We start from the raw sequence: 14259 nt of genomic DNA on the forward strand, positions 1-14259 counted from the left end.
GCTTTGAGGGCCAGAGAAGCCGTGTTCGTAGATTGTGTTGAGACCATTTGATTAGATTGTTGAATAAGCATTATAGTTGGGTTTACATGACACATTAAACTAAACAAGCATAACCAAGCAGATGGAGATTTCATCCTATGTTCAATATCACATTGATCCTCAAGAAATGCCTTGTGTTCCAAATATACAGGCACCAGGAACATTTTAGAAACATCTTTGATGCAGACAGATTAGCTTACAAATCATAATTTTGAATTAGAGTCAGACATTAAGAACACAGAACCATTAATTTTACTACTTTAGTTTACATTATTTGGCACAAGTCTAAGGCACCTAAGGAAAATTAGGTGAATTACTTAGTAGAAAAATAAACTTTTTCAGCAGCAAGCTAAAGCTCAGTTTTTAAACCGTATATTAATGTACAGAGAAATTCTAAGACAACCTTGCTACCTAAAACAAGTTATTAAAGACATATCAAACCAATTTAAAAAGCACACAGTTTTGTATACAAACGTTATATAAACACAAAATATGAAATGAAATTATTGCGCTATTTACCATAATTGAATGTTCAACCTAAAGCTGACATTCCATTTCTAAAAGTGCACAACAGACTAGCTGGAAGTGCCTTTGAAAGTAAGGGCAATGAAGCTGCTTTTCAAAAATTGCAAATTATATCAGATGTGCTCTTCTTAACTAGCCTCAGCTTAAGTAGGCCCATTTTGTGTTCCACAAATAATTTAAAATAGCAAATGCGGTTGGGCTGCTCAATTATGTGGGCATTTTGTATAATACAGACATGTTTGGAGTAGAAGTTTCAAATCTGCTCACAGAGGGAATTCTTTTTTTAATTAGTGTCTACTCTCTTCCGCAAGATATAAGGTACCTTTTGTTAAAAGCTATTACTCTAATTTCCAGCCTCCTTTGCAATCAATTCAGTGAGCACCAAACAAGCTGCACAATTTTGCCTCTTTTAACTTTTAAACACATCTCATACTGTTGGGATTACTGTAAGCATTCCATCAATCAGCAGTTCACCAACTAAAACCCACTGCTTTTTCAGAATAAAAATAGAACAATCCTTCCAAATGCCATAAAAAGCTTTGCTCTCACATATCTATTATTACTAAAATTGATTAGAGAGTGCAATACTATAGAATATAGATTCTGACATCTCAATACATTTCTAGGTTTTTTTTTTAATATAGATCTACTGTACGGGATTTTAATGATTTATTCCAAAATAAAACAGGAGTGTCAGTCTCTTAGAAGTGCAAACTCTGTGCCAAGTCAGAGGGGGAAGCTTCTCTTCCTGCCGAACGTCCGATGTAATTTTGAAAACCTTGATCCCGAGTAGCCTCTTCAATGCTGAATGGGAAAACCGCTCTACCTGAATCTCATTTTCCTTGTGTAAGACCCCCAGATTTCCTTATTCATCTTGTTTTAAAGCATCAATCCTCCGGACAGCTGTCAGTGGTATCAGCATTTGCATCTCTGGGCAAGCTGTAGAAGTCACTGGTATCTGTTGTTGAAAGCGCCACGCTAATAGTGTGACTCCGATGTACTTCTCTTTTTCTAAAAGGTGCTATCCCTGCATCACCTTCAGCTGATACAGGTTCTTCACTGCTATTGGCATCAAGATTATGAGTCTGAATTTTCTCTAACACATCCCCTTGCTTCTGCTTGTTATTAAAGTTCTTGATAGCTAGCTTAAAGAAGAAAGGGAGGGAAGGATGGCAAGGTTTATCTTGTTGAAATGCAAAGAATTCCATCTCCAAAAAAAACAAACAAACCAACCCCGCCATTCTGACTGTTCCATGTCCTCCAGAACAGCACTCATTTTGGTACTTGTTTTATAGATTTCCAACCTACCCCTCCTCTTCAAAGAGTTTTATTTCAAATTGCTAATGTCTCTTACTGCTAAAAATCCTTGAAAAAAGTGTTACATTTTGTTCCAAGGTTGAAATAATTGCACGCCCTAATCGGAGATACATTTAGAATCCCTAGTTGGAGAATAACAAAATGCCTTGATAAGATTTTGCAAGGCTGAAATTAAAACTGTGTGTTGAAAGAGAATTAAATCTTCACTGCTAATGCTAGCCACCGTTCATTTCCCTTTTTTTTTTCAGCAAAAAGAACATTGGCAAATCTTACTGTAGGGTCCTGACAGCCAGATAGGTTTCTGCCTTAGCTATACAAAACATCTTTCCCTTTCTACTTTTTCCTCTTCTACCCCAAATGTTCCTGTTTTTATTCTATTAAATAATAGCTAACAGTTTATCTTGTGCAGAATTTATTTGTGTTTTAAAAAGCAAACAGAATCGCAGTGGTATGAAACTATTACTGTATACTTAACCTGGTGCAATAATTCTTCATCAAAGTTAGGCACGCTTTTATCTTTCGTTATGGCTTTGCGCAGGTTTCTTGATCTAAGAGAACACAAGATGAAAACTAAGTTACTCCATGCTTCAGTCTATATCTCTAGGTTCCTCAGGCCAGCCGCTAGGTGGCACTATTTCAATTGAAAGAAGACCAACTTATGTACATTTATAATGTGTCCTTTCCTGGTTTGGATGGATCATCTCAAATTCAAGATTATCTTCCTTTTGAGTTCAATTCAGTAATCTTAAAATGCATAGACACTCAGCATAGAGTCTTAAAAGAGTCCTATTTTTAGAACAGCCAATACAAAACATTGATACCAATTACAGATACTCCTCGGCTTACAACCATTTGTTTAACAACTAAAATTGTGGTGTTGCTGGAAAAAAAGGTGAATTACGACCAGTCTTAACACGTATAGCTGACACAGTATTCCTGTGGTTACATGATCAAAATTTGGACACCTGGTTAGCATGTATTTATGATGCTTGCAATGTCCCAGAGTCACAGCATTGCTATTTGTGACCTTCCCAGCTGGCTTTCGACAAGCAAAATCCATGAGGAAACCAGGATTCATTTAACTACCATATGATTCACTTATGGTAGTGACTGTGACAAGAGGCCTGTAAAAGTTGGGCACAACTAATTTAACTGCATCGCTTAATGATGGAAGTACCGGTCTCAATTGCAGTCATAAGTCGAAGACTACCTGTAATAATAACTGATATGCTACAACATGTCTCCATAATTCTGGGAAGATCATCAAAAGATCCAGTCCTTATTAGATTCCAGTATCTGAGGTAACGTCAGCTCTTCTCATTTACTCTGGCAATATCTTTTAAAATCAGCAATTTAAATACTTCACCAAAATTTGAAGCCTACTTGTTAAATCGGTGGATTGACTCGAGTAGTTGAAGGCGCCGGGCAATGAGATCATCCGTTGACTCAGGAGTCTTAAAACTGACTGTAGATTTAAAGCACAAATATTCATGAAATGGACAGTATCCTTGAGCACTTGACTAGGCAATCCTCCACTAAAATGAACCGTCAGCGAAATCTGCTTTTTTGACAAGCAAAAGAAAGGCCCGAGTAGGTTCAGCGTCATGGTGACAGTGCACTTTGTAATGCTGAATGGGTTACGGGTGGATCAATACTTAAGGCAGAATGTGATCTGGAACGGGCTATATAATTTTTGGCAGCAAGTACAGGGATACGTTTGGATGCTCACTTTATAAATAATAAAACTTCCATGGCATATAGAAAACAAACTAGAGTTAGTCCTCATTTAGCAACACAGTAACTTGGTTATTAAGTGAAATGGCTGCTTAAGTGAAACCACAACTTGTGCTTAATCGTCTCCAGCTTTCTTTTGCTTAACAGGTCTGCAGAGGTCATAATGCAAAGACAGTTATTTTATTATCACTGTCGTAACTGCAAATGGTTACTCTAAAAGAGTCACATCACTAAACAAGGACTACCTGTAGAGGTTTCTCACCGTTACGTATGCCTGCAGTTGTAGGTACATGGACAGGCGCAGAGATGGGAAACAGTTTTAAATACCGCAACTCTGTTTACTTGTCTCATGAAGGGCAAAGAATCTTTCATAACACTGCTAGCTTTGCCATTTACATTTTGTTAGGTGTGAGCTGAAAACAACGCCAAGCGGAAAGGACGTTTTTTGCAGAAATCACAACAATCAAGGGGCCGTCTGCCTTGAAATAGGATCCCCCCAAACAAGAACAGCTGTGTAAAGTTTGTAACTTGTGAGTTTTCTACCAAGTTCTTCCTGGCTACATAAGAGAAGGGTCAACTGGAATAAATGGACTTTCGATCTGATTTACGGCAAAGAATTTTCAAAGGAGACAAATTCCTTCATCCACCAACCAGGATAGAAAGCTCCCCTTAAAAGAGACCCATTTGCAGTATGACTGAGGTTGGTCAATTGTTCTCCTCCTGAGTAACGAAAGCAAGCGACATTGCAATCTGCAATCTATGTTGCAAGTCGGTTGTGAAAAGAAAGCTAAATCTTTGCCCATTTCCATTTCTAGATTCTCAGAGTGGGTGTCATTTTAAAGCTAGGAATAACTAAGCCACAGGTAACAACCTTGCTTACACAATAGGAAAATAAAAAGGTTTAGCTTTTCTTAAAAGCCATATTCACCCTTGGTCCTGGCACAAACTCCATCAATTAACATCTCAGCATTACTGCACTATTCAAACAACTTGGCATTAAGCAAAAAATAAGCTTGAGGTCAAAGATTCAGTATCCGCAAAAGACCCCAAATTCTGTTTTGAAGTAATCGGCAACCTTGCTGCATTGCACCCACTTAAACATGATTTGCAAAAACTCCAGTAATAGTCAGGTAAACACTGACAACCAGCTACCCTCTCGCACACGCACAGGTCGAAACATACCAGCAAAGAGACAAGATACTTTTATTTGTTCAAAACAATCATAACAATATTCCTGTGTTCTAGCTGCTCTTATTCTCAGGAGGCTTTTACTAGTCACAATGGAACACTCACTTTTTTTCCTGATCTTCCGCGTCTTGCGAGTTTTGCAGAGTGCCTGTCCGTCCTCTTTCTCAGATACTGCAGCCTGAAGAAGCTTGAGGAGGCCTGAATTCTTTAAACAGGGTGGAAGAGGAAGGATAAACGGGAGGATTTACTCTTATTAAAAAGATTACTGAATCCCACTGATGTTGCATATGTCACCCAACCATTCCGTCTTTGAGATTAAATTGAAACCTGTTGTCCCATCTGATGCGCTGCATTAATGCTGACGAGGAAAAGACTGCCCTGAGTGAACAAAGACCGAGCTTGCAGGCAAGAAGCCCTGGATTCTGTGCTCGGCGTCTCTAAGCAGACCTGGCTTATGGGATGAACTGGTGGCTCCTGATTTCCTGAGTGGACCCTAATGGATTGACTTTGTGGGACATACTTGTCAAACTGTGGTTTAAAAAATTCAGCACGAGGGATCGTTCAACAAGTAAAGGCATGAGTTGAACATAAAGAGCGAGCCAGTCATCCTGAGCAATCCTGAAACAATGGCCTGATTTGAACTAGGTTACTAAGACATTTTTGTCTTCACAGATAGTCCTCACTTAAGGATCATACTTGGGATTGGCGTTTTCATTAAGCAATGAAGTTGTAGAGCATAATGTCCGATGATCAGCTGCTTAGCAACAGCAATTCTGGTAGCTTTGGTTAAAAGGTAAAGGTTCCCCTCGCACATATGTGCTAGTCGCTCCCGACTCTAGGGGGCGGTACTCATCTCCGTTTCAAAGCCGAAGAGCCAGCGCTGTCCGAAGACGTCTCCGTGGTCACGTGGCCGGCATGACTCAACGCCAAAGATGCATGGAACACTGTTACCTTCCCACCAAAGGTGGTCCCTATTTTTCTACTTGCATTTTGTATGTGCTTTCAAACTGCTAGGTTGGCAGAAGCTGGGACAAGTAAGGGGAGCTCACCCCGTTAACGCGGCACTAGGGATTCGAACCGCTGAACTTCCGATCTTTCGATCAACAAGCACAGCGTCTTAGCCACTGCGCCACCGCGTCCCTAGCTCTGTTTACCATCCTTAAATAAATCGCTGCAAGTTGTTAAGCGAGGACTGACTTAGCTCATGGACTGCAAATCACAATTACATGATTGTGGACCCTTGATGGGCAGAAATCCATGCCGGTTGCTGAACAACCAGATCAAGATCGCATGATCATGAGAGCGCCACGAGAGCAGAACTCCGCATTCAGCGCCATCATAAGTTTGAACAGCATTTAAGCAGGACCATCTGTAGAGGGTCTATCAACCAATTCATGCCTTTTTGCTGTAGGACATATCAAGGCTGGAAAACATTGTGAGCCCTATAAAGATTTAAGCATTTCTTGGCATAGATAATGATTCTGAGACTTCACGGGCCACTTACGGGTTCAGCATAGTCAAGAGGGGTGCATTGCTTGTTGTTCCTAAGGTGCGCCAATGCGCCGTTCCGCAGCAGCAACTGAACCACAGCTTCATAATGTCCTATCACCGCTTTGTGAAGAGGTGTGTTCCCTTCGTTATTGGAAAGGTTAACTGAGGCTCCACGCTGGAAAAGCAAAAAGGGGGGGGGAAAAAAGAAGAGACTTATTTTACAAGCCGTGCCTGCAAATTTCAAAGCCTTTCCAATTTCAGTTGATTCATTCATGGGCAAATACAGTTTAATCTGTGAGGGTCCTGCAAAAAAAAATTCAAAAATTCCATAAAACTTCCTTGGTATTCAAGAGTTGTAAGCGTTAAGTTCCCACTCTCCTTAGAATATTTCCTTTAAAAAGTTTCTGTAGCAGTTCTTTATTAAAGCCTGAAGAAAAGGCTTTTGCTACGTGTGCTAATTTATTATCTTTTCAACTGGAAATGCAGAAAATGATCTTTTTCTGCAAGGTTACCACCCTCGGATTTAAGAGAGGATAGGCACACTTCTGTGCCTTCTCTTCAACACAGTCTTAAAAGAAAACAGAGAAAACAGCTTGTTTGTTTAAAAAGACCCCATGTTTCTGTAACTTCCAAATGTGAGAAGCAAACTTCAGTAAAATGAAAACAAATGTTTTCAATCTCAGTCCTTGCGATCATGAAAAAACAAGGAATTGGTCCGTGGTTACTAAGGCAAAAAGAATAGAAAAACAAAAACAATACTGAATAATGATCTTCTCACCTGTAATAAAATAGCTGCTATCTCCTGATAGCCATTCAAGCAAGCATACATTAAAGGGGTATTTCCATAAATGTCCTTTTTGTTTTGTTTAACACTGCACTCTGTCAGATATTTCACTACCTGTTGAAAAAAGGGGACATTATAGCTAATTGAGTTTCAACACAAAACAACAACAAAAATTCCATTTCCACATTCTCGGGGGGGGGGGGGGGAGTATGAAATCTGCTGCTTTAATTATTGATTCTGATTATGTGCCATCAAGTTGGTGTTGACTCCTAGTGGCCACACAGGTAAGATTTTCTCCATGACAATCTGTGCCCAACCTGGTCTCCAATGGTGCCCCTATCACTACAACTGAATCTATCCAATCTCTTCTTTTCCTTCCACCTTTCCCTGGAACAGACTTTTCCAGAGAGGTAGAACTTTGAACTCTGGTGCTGGAGAAGACTCCCTTGGACTGCAAGGAGATCCACCCGGTCAGTCCTAGAGGAGATCAACCCTGACTGTTCTTTAGAAGGCCAGATCTTGAAGAAGAAACTCAAATACTTTGGCCACCTAATAAGAAGGAAGGACACGCTGGAGAAGAGCCTAATGCTGGGAACAATTGTTGGCCAAAGAAGAACGGGACAGCAGAGAATGAGGTGGCTGGATGGAGTCACTGAAGCAGTAGGCGTGAGCTTAAATGGACTCCAGGGGATGGTAGAGGACAGGAAGGCCTGAAGGAACATTGTCCATGGGGTCGCGATGGGTCAGACACGACTTCACAACTAACAACAAAATGTCCAAAGTAGGTTAACTTGAACATGATCCATTTGTGCTTCAAGTGACACCTCTGGACTGAGCTTTACTTATTAACCGCATGAACGCAGATGGTGCTGCAGGTTGTCTAATCATGATCCAAAGGCCAATGTATTCACTCATGAGCTTCCTAACGGACCATCTGGGGGCTCACCTGAAAATGGCCATTCTGGCAGGCGAAGTGGAGAGGTCCTGCTTGGTTCACATCTTTGGCTTCAATGTTTGCTCCATGTTTCAGTAAGAGGGCTACCAAGTCCAGATGCCCATGTCGGGCGGCAACATGCAGCGACATCAGACCACTTTGGTTGGTAACGTTCACTCCAAGGCCATTCGAAGGCAGTCTGAAGAACTTCTGTTGGGAGAAATAAAATCAGACGGGATATTATCCCAGCATTTCTGCACGATCTACCCCCCACCCCCACCCCAACCAGCTGTCGTGTCCCACTCCTCCGCTGACGGCCGGGTCAGGGAAATCCGAATCAGGCGTGCCTCCGCAGCTCTGCCAAAGTCCTAGCAAAGTCCTCAGGGCAGGCAGGAGACCAGAAAGTGACTTCAGCAAGATATGTTTAGACTTTGCCTCACTCAGAGAATGCCAGAAAGCAGATCCTTTATATAGGCCATGGGGTGTGGCTCCATGACTCAGCACTTATCCAGGCCTGCCCCTCCCTTCCTTCTGTTGCCTCCATCTATCAAGTCTTCTGACGCGTGGGTCACTCCAGTCTGCAGCTGTTGGCAATTGACCTCCCTCAGGCTCACATGCTGTGGAGGAGGGGGAGGGGTCTAGTTGTTCAGTTTGCCTGGGCATGGAGCCAGAGCTGGGGGCTGGAGATACTTCCTCCTCTTCAGCCTGTCTGGGCATGGAGCCAGGGCTGGGGCTGGGAGGCATACTAGGACATTCCTCCGTCTTCGGAAGCAGATAAGAAGGCCCCGGCTGTGGTGAGATCGGACGAGACACAACACCAGCTAAGACCAAGGATAACAATCCCCAAAACACCATGTTTTTACTTCAAACTTCCTATGTGTTACCGTGAGTGGGGCCAACGCCAAATGCACCAACGTGAAATTATATTGGTTGACCTGGAACTAAGGAGGAATTTTCAGGCACCGAGAACAGTTAATCAAACTTAAAGGAAGGGGCTCTTGATCTGCAAATTTACAAATTAAAAATGGCAATTCTAGATACCATTGTGGGAGGGAGGGGGGAAAGTAAGATGACAAGAAAGACACCAGACTGCTGGGAAAGGAAAATTTTGGCTTACTTGCCTAGGTACAGAAGCAGAGGATGAGACAATGGCCGAACAAACTGTAGAAGAGTCAGCCAAGTCAAGCCTATCAAGCCATCTTCTTTGGAAAACCTTAGCAGTGAAATGAATTTCCCTTGACCAGCCACCTAATCCTTACCAACAGCCCACTTAGTAGAAAAGCAGCTTTTCCCCCAGCAGCTCTGTTGTAGTCCGCCAGCAGCCTGCGGAGCTAGCAATGGAGTCAGACAGCAATGAGGCTAAGGAAGAACATGGGCCAGTCCTGGAGGCTGGGGAAGGCCCAGATGAGGGCTCTGCATCGGAGGCAGAGGTGGGGCCAGGACCATCGGGGAGTGATGTGCAGACTCCGGAGCCTCCAGAGGCTGATAGTAGTGAGGCAGAGGAACAGGAGGAGCCTGTTCCTCATGCACTCATGAGAAGAGCTGCCAGAAGGCAAGAGCAGCTCAAGCAAAGAGGACGACTCGGGATTAGGGCCAAGAGATGATTGGCCCCTCCCGTAAGGCTTAAAAAACCAGCAACAGCGTTTGGGTTCTTTGCCGGAAAACAACGCTGATAGCTTTGTCTTGCTGCATTTGTTTCTTATCGGCGTCTTCTGCTTTTGAACTTTTGCCAAGAAAGGCCTTTGGCCGTTTGCCTAATTAAGACGCAAGGTTGGTGATAAGACTGAGGAACTGTGTTGGGAAAAATTTGCTCTATTTTAGTTTGGACTACGCTGAGAATAAGTTAATTTTCAGCTGTTCTAATAAAGTTTGTTCGTTTTTAAACTGACTGAGTTTACTACTACCTACTTGGGCCTGGGTCACAAGAACATGGGGAACATCTTTAGAAGACAAGTGCAATTAATCACAGACTTCTTACAAGCCAAGTCAGAACATACCAACGTGCCAACCCGATAGGGAGCATCCACCAACCTTTTGCACAGGGCTGCATCTCGAACACTGACACAAAGGGTGACATAACTCTGGGGTCCCCATATTGCTGCCTTCCTTGGGATCTTCCAGGTCATCATCTCCCCATTCCAAGAGATAGCGCACCTAGAAGAAATGCCGAGGGTTGGAAAAGATCCCGTTCCCTACTACACAGTGATCCATCTTTATAAACTCTGCACCCTTTTCGTAGGCAGCCTCACTGATTTCCTGCCCTAATTAAAAATTCCCCTAACGGGAAGAAGCTTAAGACTAAAACATTTGGCCTTTGGAAATCTAGTTTTCCGCCTGAAAGGATTTTTGCCCACCTGGGCATTACAGAAGCATTTTGAAAATCTTTATCACTCTGCAGGTTTGCCATTCTTCAGCCCGGGGGGGGGGGGGGGGGCGGGAAAGATGTCATTTCCAGCAAGCACAACCCAGCTGTCTGGTATTTCCCCAGAAACGGGCAAATTAAATGAGACATGCCAAGAGACGTAATATGGCCCCTCATGACATTTCATTTCCTACCCGGCGAGCGATAGAACGGTTAAATGTTCTCGCTGCCAAGATGAATTTGCTAAGGAGATGTGATCTAAATTAGAAAAGACAGCCCCCCCCCTCTTAATCTAGACTTTGATGTTCTCCTCTGCTCAATCCTTTTAGCCGGGATTGCTGGAGATTAAAAACCAGAAGGCTTTGCACCAGAATAGGCCAATGTCTTTCCTCGGCTCTTGCTGCTATTTTATTGATCTTTTCAATATGCTTCATATGTTTGAATGCCGGAATGCTAATTTTTATCTAGAAGAAATACACTTTTTTTTTTGACTGCAAAAAAACAGCACTTTGCTCCCCCAGTCAGAAATGAAGGAAACATGGTTACAAAAGCTTTTTTAAACAAGCCCTGCTGTTTAAAAACCCAGCATGTGCTCCATCTAGATCTAGAAGAAAAATTTCTGTTGGACCAGATGTTTTTAGTGCCCTTCACCTCTGGCCAGGAATCCACTTTCTTCTTCTTCTTTTTTTTTTTAATTTGAATTTATATCTTGCCCTTCTCCGAACACTCAGGGCGGCTTACATTGTGTAAGGCAATAGTCTCATCCATTTGTATATTATATACGAAGTCAACTTGTATTGCCCCCCACCCCAACAATCTGGGTCCTCATTTTACCTACTTTATAAAGGATGAAAGGCTAAGTCAACCTTGGGCCTGGTGGGACTCGAACCTGCAGTAATTGTAATTGCAGGCAGCTGTGTTAATAACAGACTGCATTAGCCTGTTGAGCCACAAGAGGCCCTTCTTGGCACTTTGAGTGACATAACCTATTTGCATGCTTCCTCTTTCGGGTCCAGTCAACACCTCCTAAGGCAGGGTCTCGTTGTCTACATCGCATCACAGTTTGCCATAAACCTACATCATACACGGTTACGGAGAAACCGTAATGGTTGGTGTTCCTATAATTGCGAAGCCAACCCAACCATGTACAGACCAAAGCAAAGCAATGTGTGAGAGAACTGTAACTCTAAATCAGTAGTGTCCAACTGTGGCAATTTTAAGACTTGTGGACTTCAACTCCCAGAATTCCCCAATCAACACTGGCTGGGGAATTCTGGGAGTTGAAGTCCACAAGTCTTAAAATTGCCACAGTTGGACACCCCCCACTCTAAATATTCACCTTTTAGCTCCCATCCCACAGATAACCGACTCTGATGTAGGAAACGCTTCATTTCTCACAACAAAACCTAGAAGTTGCCCACCATTACCAGTGGGCAACTAGAACAGGGCGAAGTTTTACAGCCTGCCCCACATTGAGAGTACAATTCTAGATATTACCATTATGCAATCGACAAATCTATTTCCACTTGGATTTTTTTTTTTCAGAACTGCTGGCTTATAGTGGGAAACTCTACTTAGCACCATCATCAATGCATGCACCCACTAGTATCTTCAGTCTTGCAAAGCATGGATCCAGTGAACAGCTCTTACCATCTCCAAATCTCCATCAGCAACTGCTCTTAACAGTTTGTCCACCTACAGAATAAACAACACCAGAAAAAAGAAAGCATCTATTACGGAATTGATATACAGTATTGCAAAGCAGGGTTTTGCTCTTATGAACAGCCCAGAAGCTGCAGCACATACAGAACAGGCTAAGGTAAAGGTTCCCCTCGCACATACGTGCTAGTCGTTCCCGACTCTAGGGGGCGGTGCTCATCTTTATTTCAAAGCCGAAGAGCCAGTGCTGTCCAAAGACGTCTCCGTGGTCATGTGGCCGGCATGACTCAACGCCAAAGGCTCACGGAACGCTGTTCCCTTCCCACCAAAGGTGGTCCCTATTTTTCTGCTTGCATTTTTTACATGCTTTCAAACTCCTAGGTTGGCAGAATCTGAAACAATTAACGGGAGCTCACCCCGTTACGTGGCACTAGGGATTCGAACCACTGAACTGCCGACCTTTCGATCGACAAGCTCAGTGTCTTAGCCACTAAGCCCCACTGTGTCCCTACAGAACAGGCTATGAACATGTTAAATGGCTGCTGAAGCTGAAGGTTTGATTTGACATAAAAGGACCCTAAAATTTAGAAAGAACTGGGATAGAAAGCCAGTTTGGCTATTTCACCACGCTAAAAAGCAGGATACCGTGAGTTCAAAGCCACACCTGAGCCATGAAATCTGGCTGGGTGACCTTGGACCAGTCACTGTCTATCAGCTCAAACCTCCTCACAGGGTTATTGTGAAGAAAAGAGGAGGAGGAAGGTGTATTGGATATATTCACGGCTTTGAGTTATTTGTAAAAATAATAAAGGCAGGATACAAATGAAATGAGTGAATGAATGAATGAACAAATAAATATCTTACGAATGCCCTTCACTGTTACAAATCTAGTTGACTGCTAAGTGCAAGAACCATGCATGTAAGCAGCCTTCTTAGTCGCAACCCCTTCATTCTGAAACGTGTGAGATGCTTAACGATTTTGAGCTTTTAAGCTCCAGTAAAAGATTATCCCCCTTCTCCCTTCCCAGTATGCATCTGTGCTATCCTCTCTTTCATCTTCTATATTTCATCATCTACATTCATCCACTTCAATCTTCCTTCCGCAATCTGAAGTTGGCAGCGCACGAGGGGGCATGTATGCACCTTCGGCCTCCCGCATCTGCCAATCAAACGGAGGGAGCCCGATGCTATTTAAGGAGGAGCAACAAAACGGGAGTTATATTAGAACTTGGGACTGCCCGGCCAAATGCTCACCAGATCATCAGCTTACCTCTTTACAATTAGATTTGGTTTCTTCTGTTGTCACTGGCATTATGAAAGATAAACTGGAGGTGGATGAGAGTTGGCTGATGGTGTCTTCACAACACGAAGAAGATTGGACGGGTGACTAGGGGACCCCATAAAGAAATCAAATGGAGAAAGTTAGCTGCATCCCTCATTTATGTAACAGCTGATCAGGAGGATGCCTCTAAGCCGGGGGGGGGGACAAACTCAAGGCCTGGGGGCCGAATCTGGCCCATGGGGTACTTAGATCTGGCCCACGGGGCCACCCTGGAAACAGCGAAGGACTGTCCAGTGGTGCCTCTGCCAGCGAAAACAGAGCTTGGGGGGGGGCATACGCCTGTTTTCTCTTGCAGAGGCACCACTGGCCGGTCCTTCGCTGTTTCCAGGGCAGCCCCGTGGGCCAGTTCTAAGCACCCTATGCGCCAGATTCAGCCCCTAAGCCTTGAGTTTGACATCCCCGACTTAGAGGTATCCTCCTGCAAAATTCTGCCAGCGAAAACAGGCACAAGCCACCACCACCCCCAGCTCTGTTCTCGCTGGCAGAGTTTTGCAGGAGGTCATCGCAGCCAAAAACGGAGCTCAGGAGCCCATTTTTGCTGGCAGAGCATTCAGGCCACCTGTTGTGTCTTGCCCGCTCTCACCGCAGCCGGGGCCTTCTTATCTGCTTCCGAACACGGAGGAATGTCCTAGTATGCCTCCCGGCCCCAGCCCTGGCTCCATGCCCAGACAGGCTGAGGAGGAGGAAGCACCTCCCGGCCCCAGCCCTGGCTCCATGCCCAGGCAAACGGAGCAACTAGACCCCTCCCCCTCCCCCACAGCATGTGAGCCTGACGGAGGTCAATTACCAACAGCTGCCGACTGGAGTGACCCTCGCTTCAGAAGAATTGATAGGCGGCGGCGTCAGAAGGAAGAGAAGGGCAGGCCTGGATAAGTGCTGAGTCA

General features: G+C 43.8%; 1 protein-coding gene across 6 annotated transcripts in view; it reads right to left on the minus strand.

The window, feature by feature from the left end:
• Window positions 1-273: 273 nt before the first annotated feature.
• The window catches only part of ANKRD27 (ankyrin repeat domain 27), a 76788-nt gene continuing 62802 nt past the window's right edge, over window positions 274-14259 (minus strand). For 5 of the 6 annotated variants that reach the window (XM_058155335.1, XM_058155337.1, XM_058155336.1 and 2 more), the window contains exons 20-29: window positions 13304-13420; window positions 12025-12069; window positions 10044-10166; window positions 8025-8222; window positions 7073-7192; window positions 6308-6469; window positions 4909-5008; window positions 3265-3346; window positions 2357-2429; window positions 274-1709 (exon numbers count right to left, since the gene is read on the minus strand). In XM_058155335.1, the coding sequence (XP_058011318.1) occupies window positions 1452-1709; window positions 2357-2429; window positions 3265-3346; window positions 4909-5008; window positions 6308-6469; window positions 7073-7192; window positions 8025-8222; window positions 10044-10166; window positions 12025-12069; window positions 13304-13420 (1278 nt within the window). In that variant the 3' untranslated portion in view covers window positions 274-1451. The remainder of the gene's footprint in view (window positions 1710-2356; window positions 2430-3264; window positions 3347-4908; window positions 5009-6307; window positions 6470-7072; window positions 7193-8024; window positions 8223-10043; window positions 10167-12024; window positions 12070-13303; window positions 13421-14259) is intronic. The other variant, XM_058155341.1, reaches the window with a different exon arrangement.

Source organism: Ahaetulla prasina, chromosome 12 (genome assembly GCF_028640845.1).
Source record: "Ahaetulla prasina isolate Xishuangbanna chromosome 12, ASM2864084v1, whole genome shotgun sequence".
Lineage (NCBI taxonomy): Eukaryota > Metazoa > Chordata > Lepidosauria > Squamata > Colubridae > Ahaetulla > Ahaetulla prasina.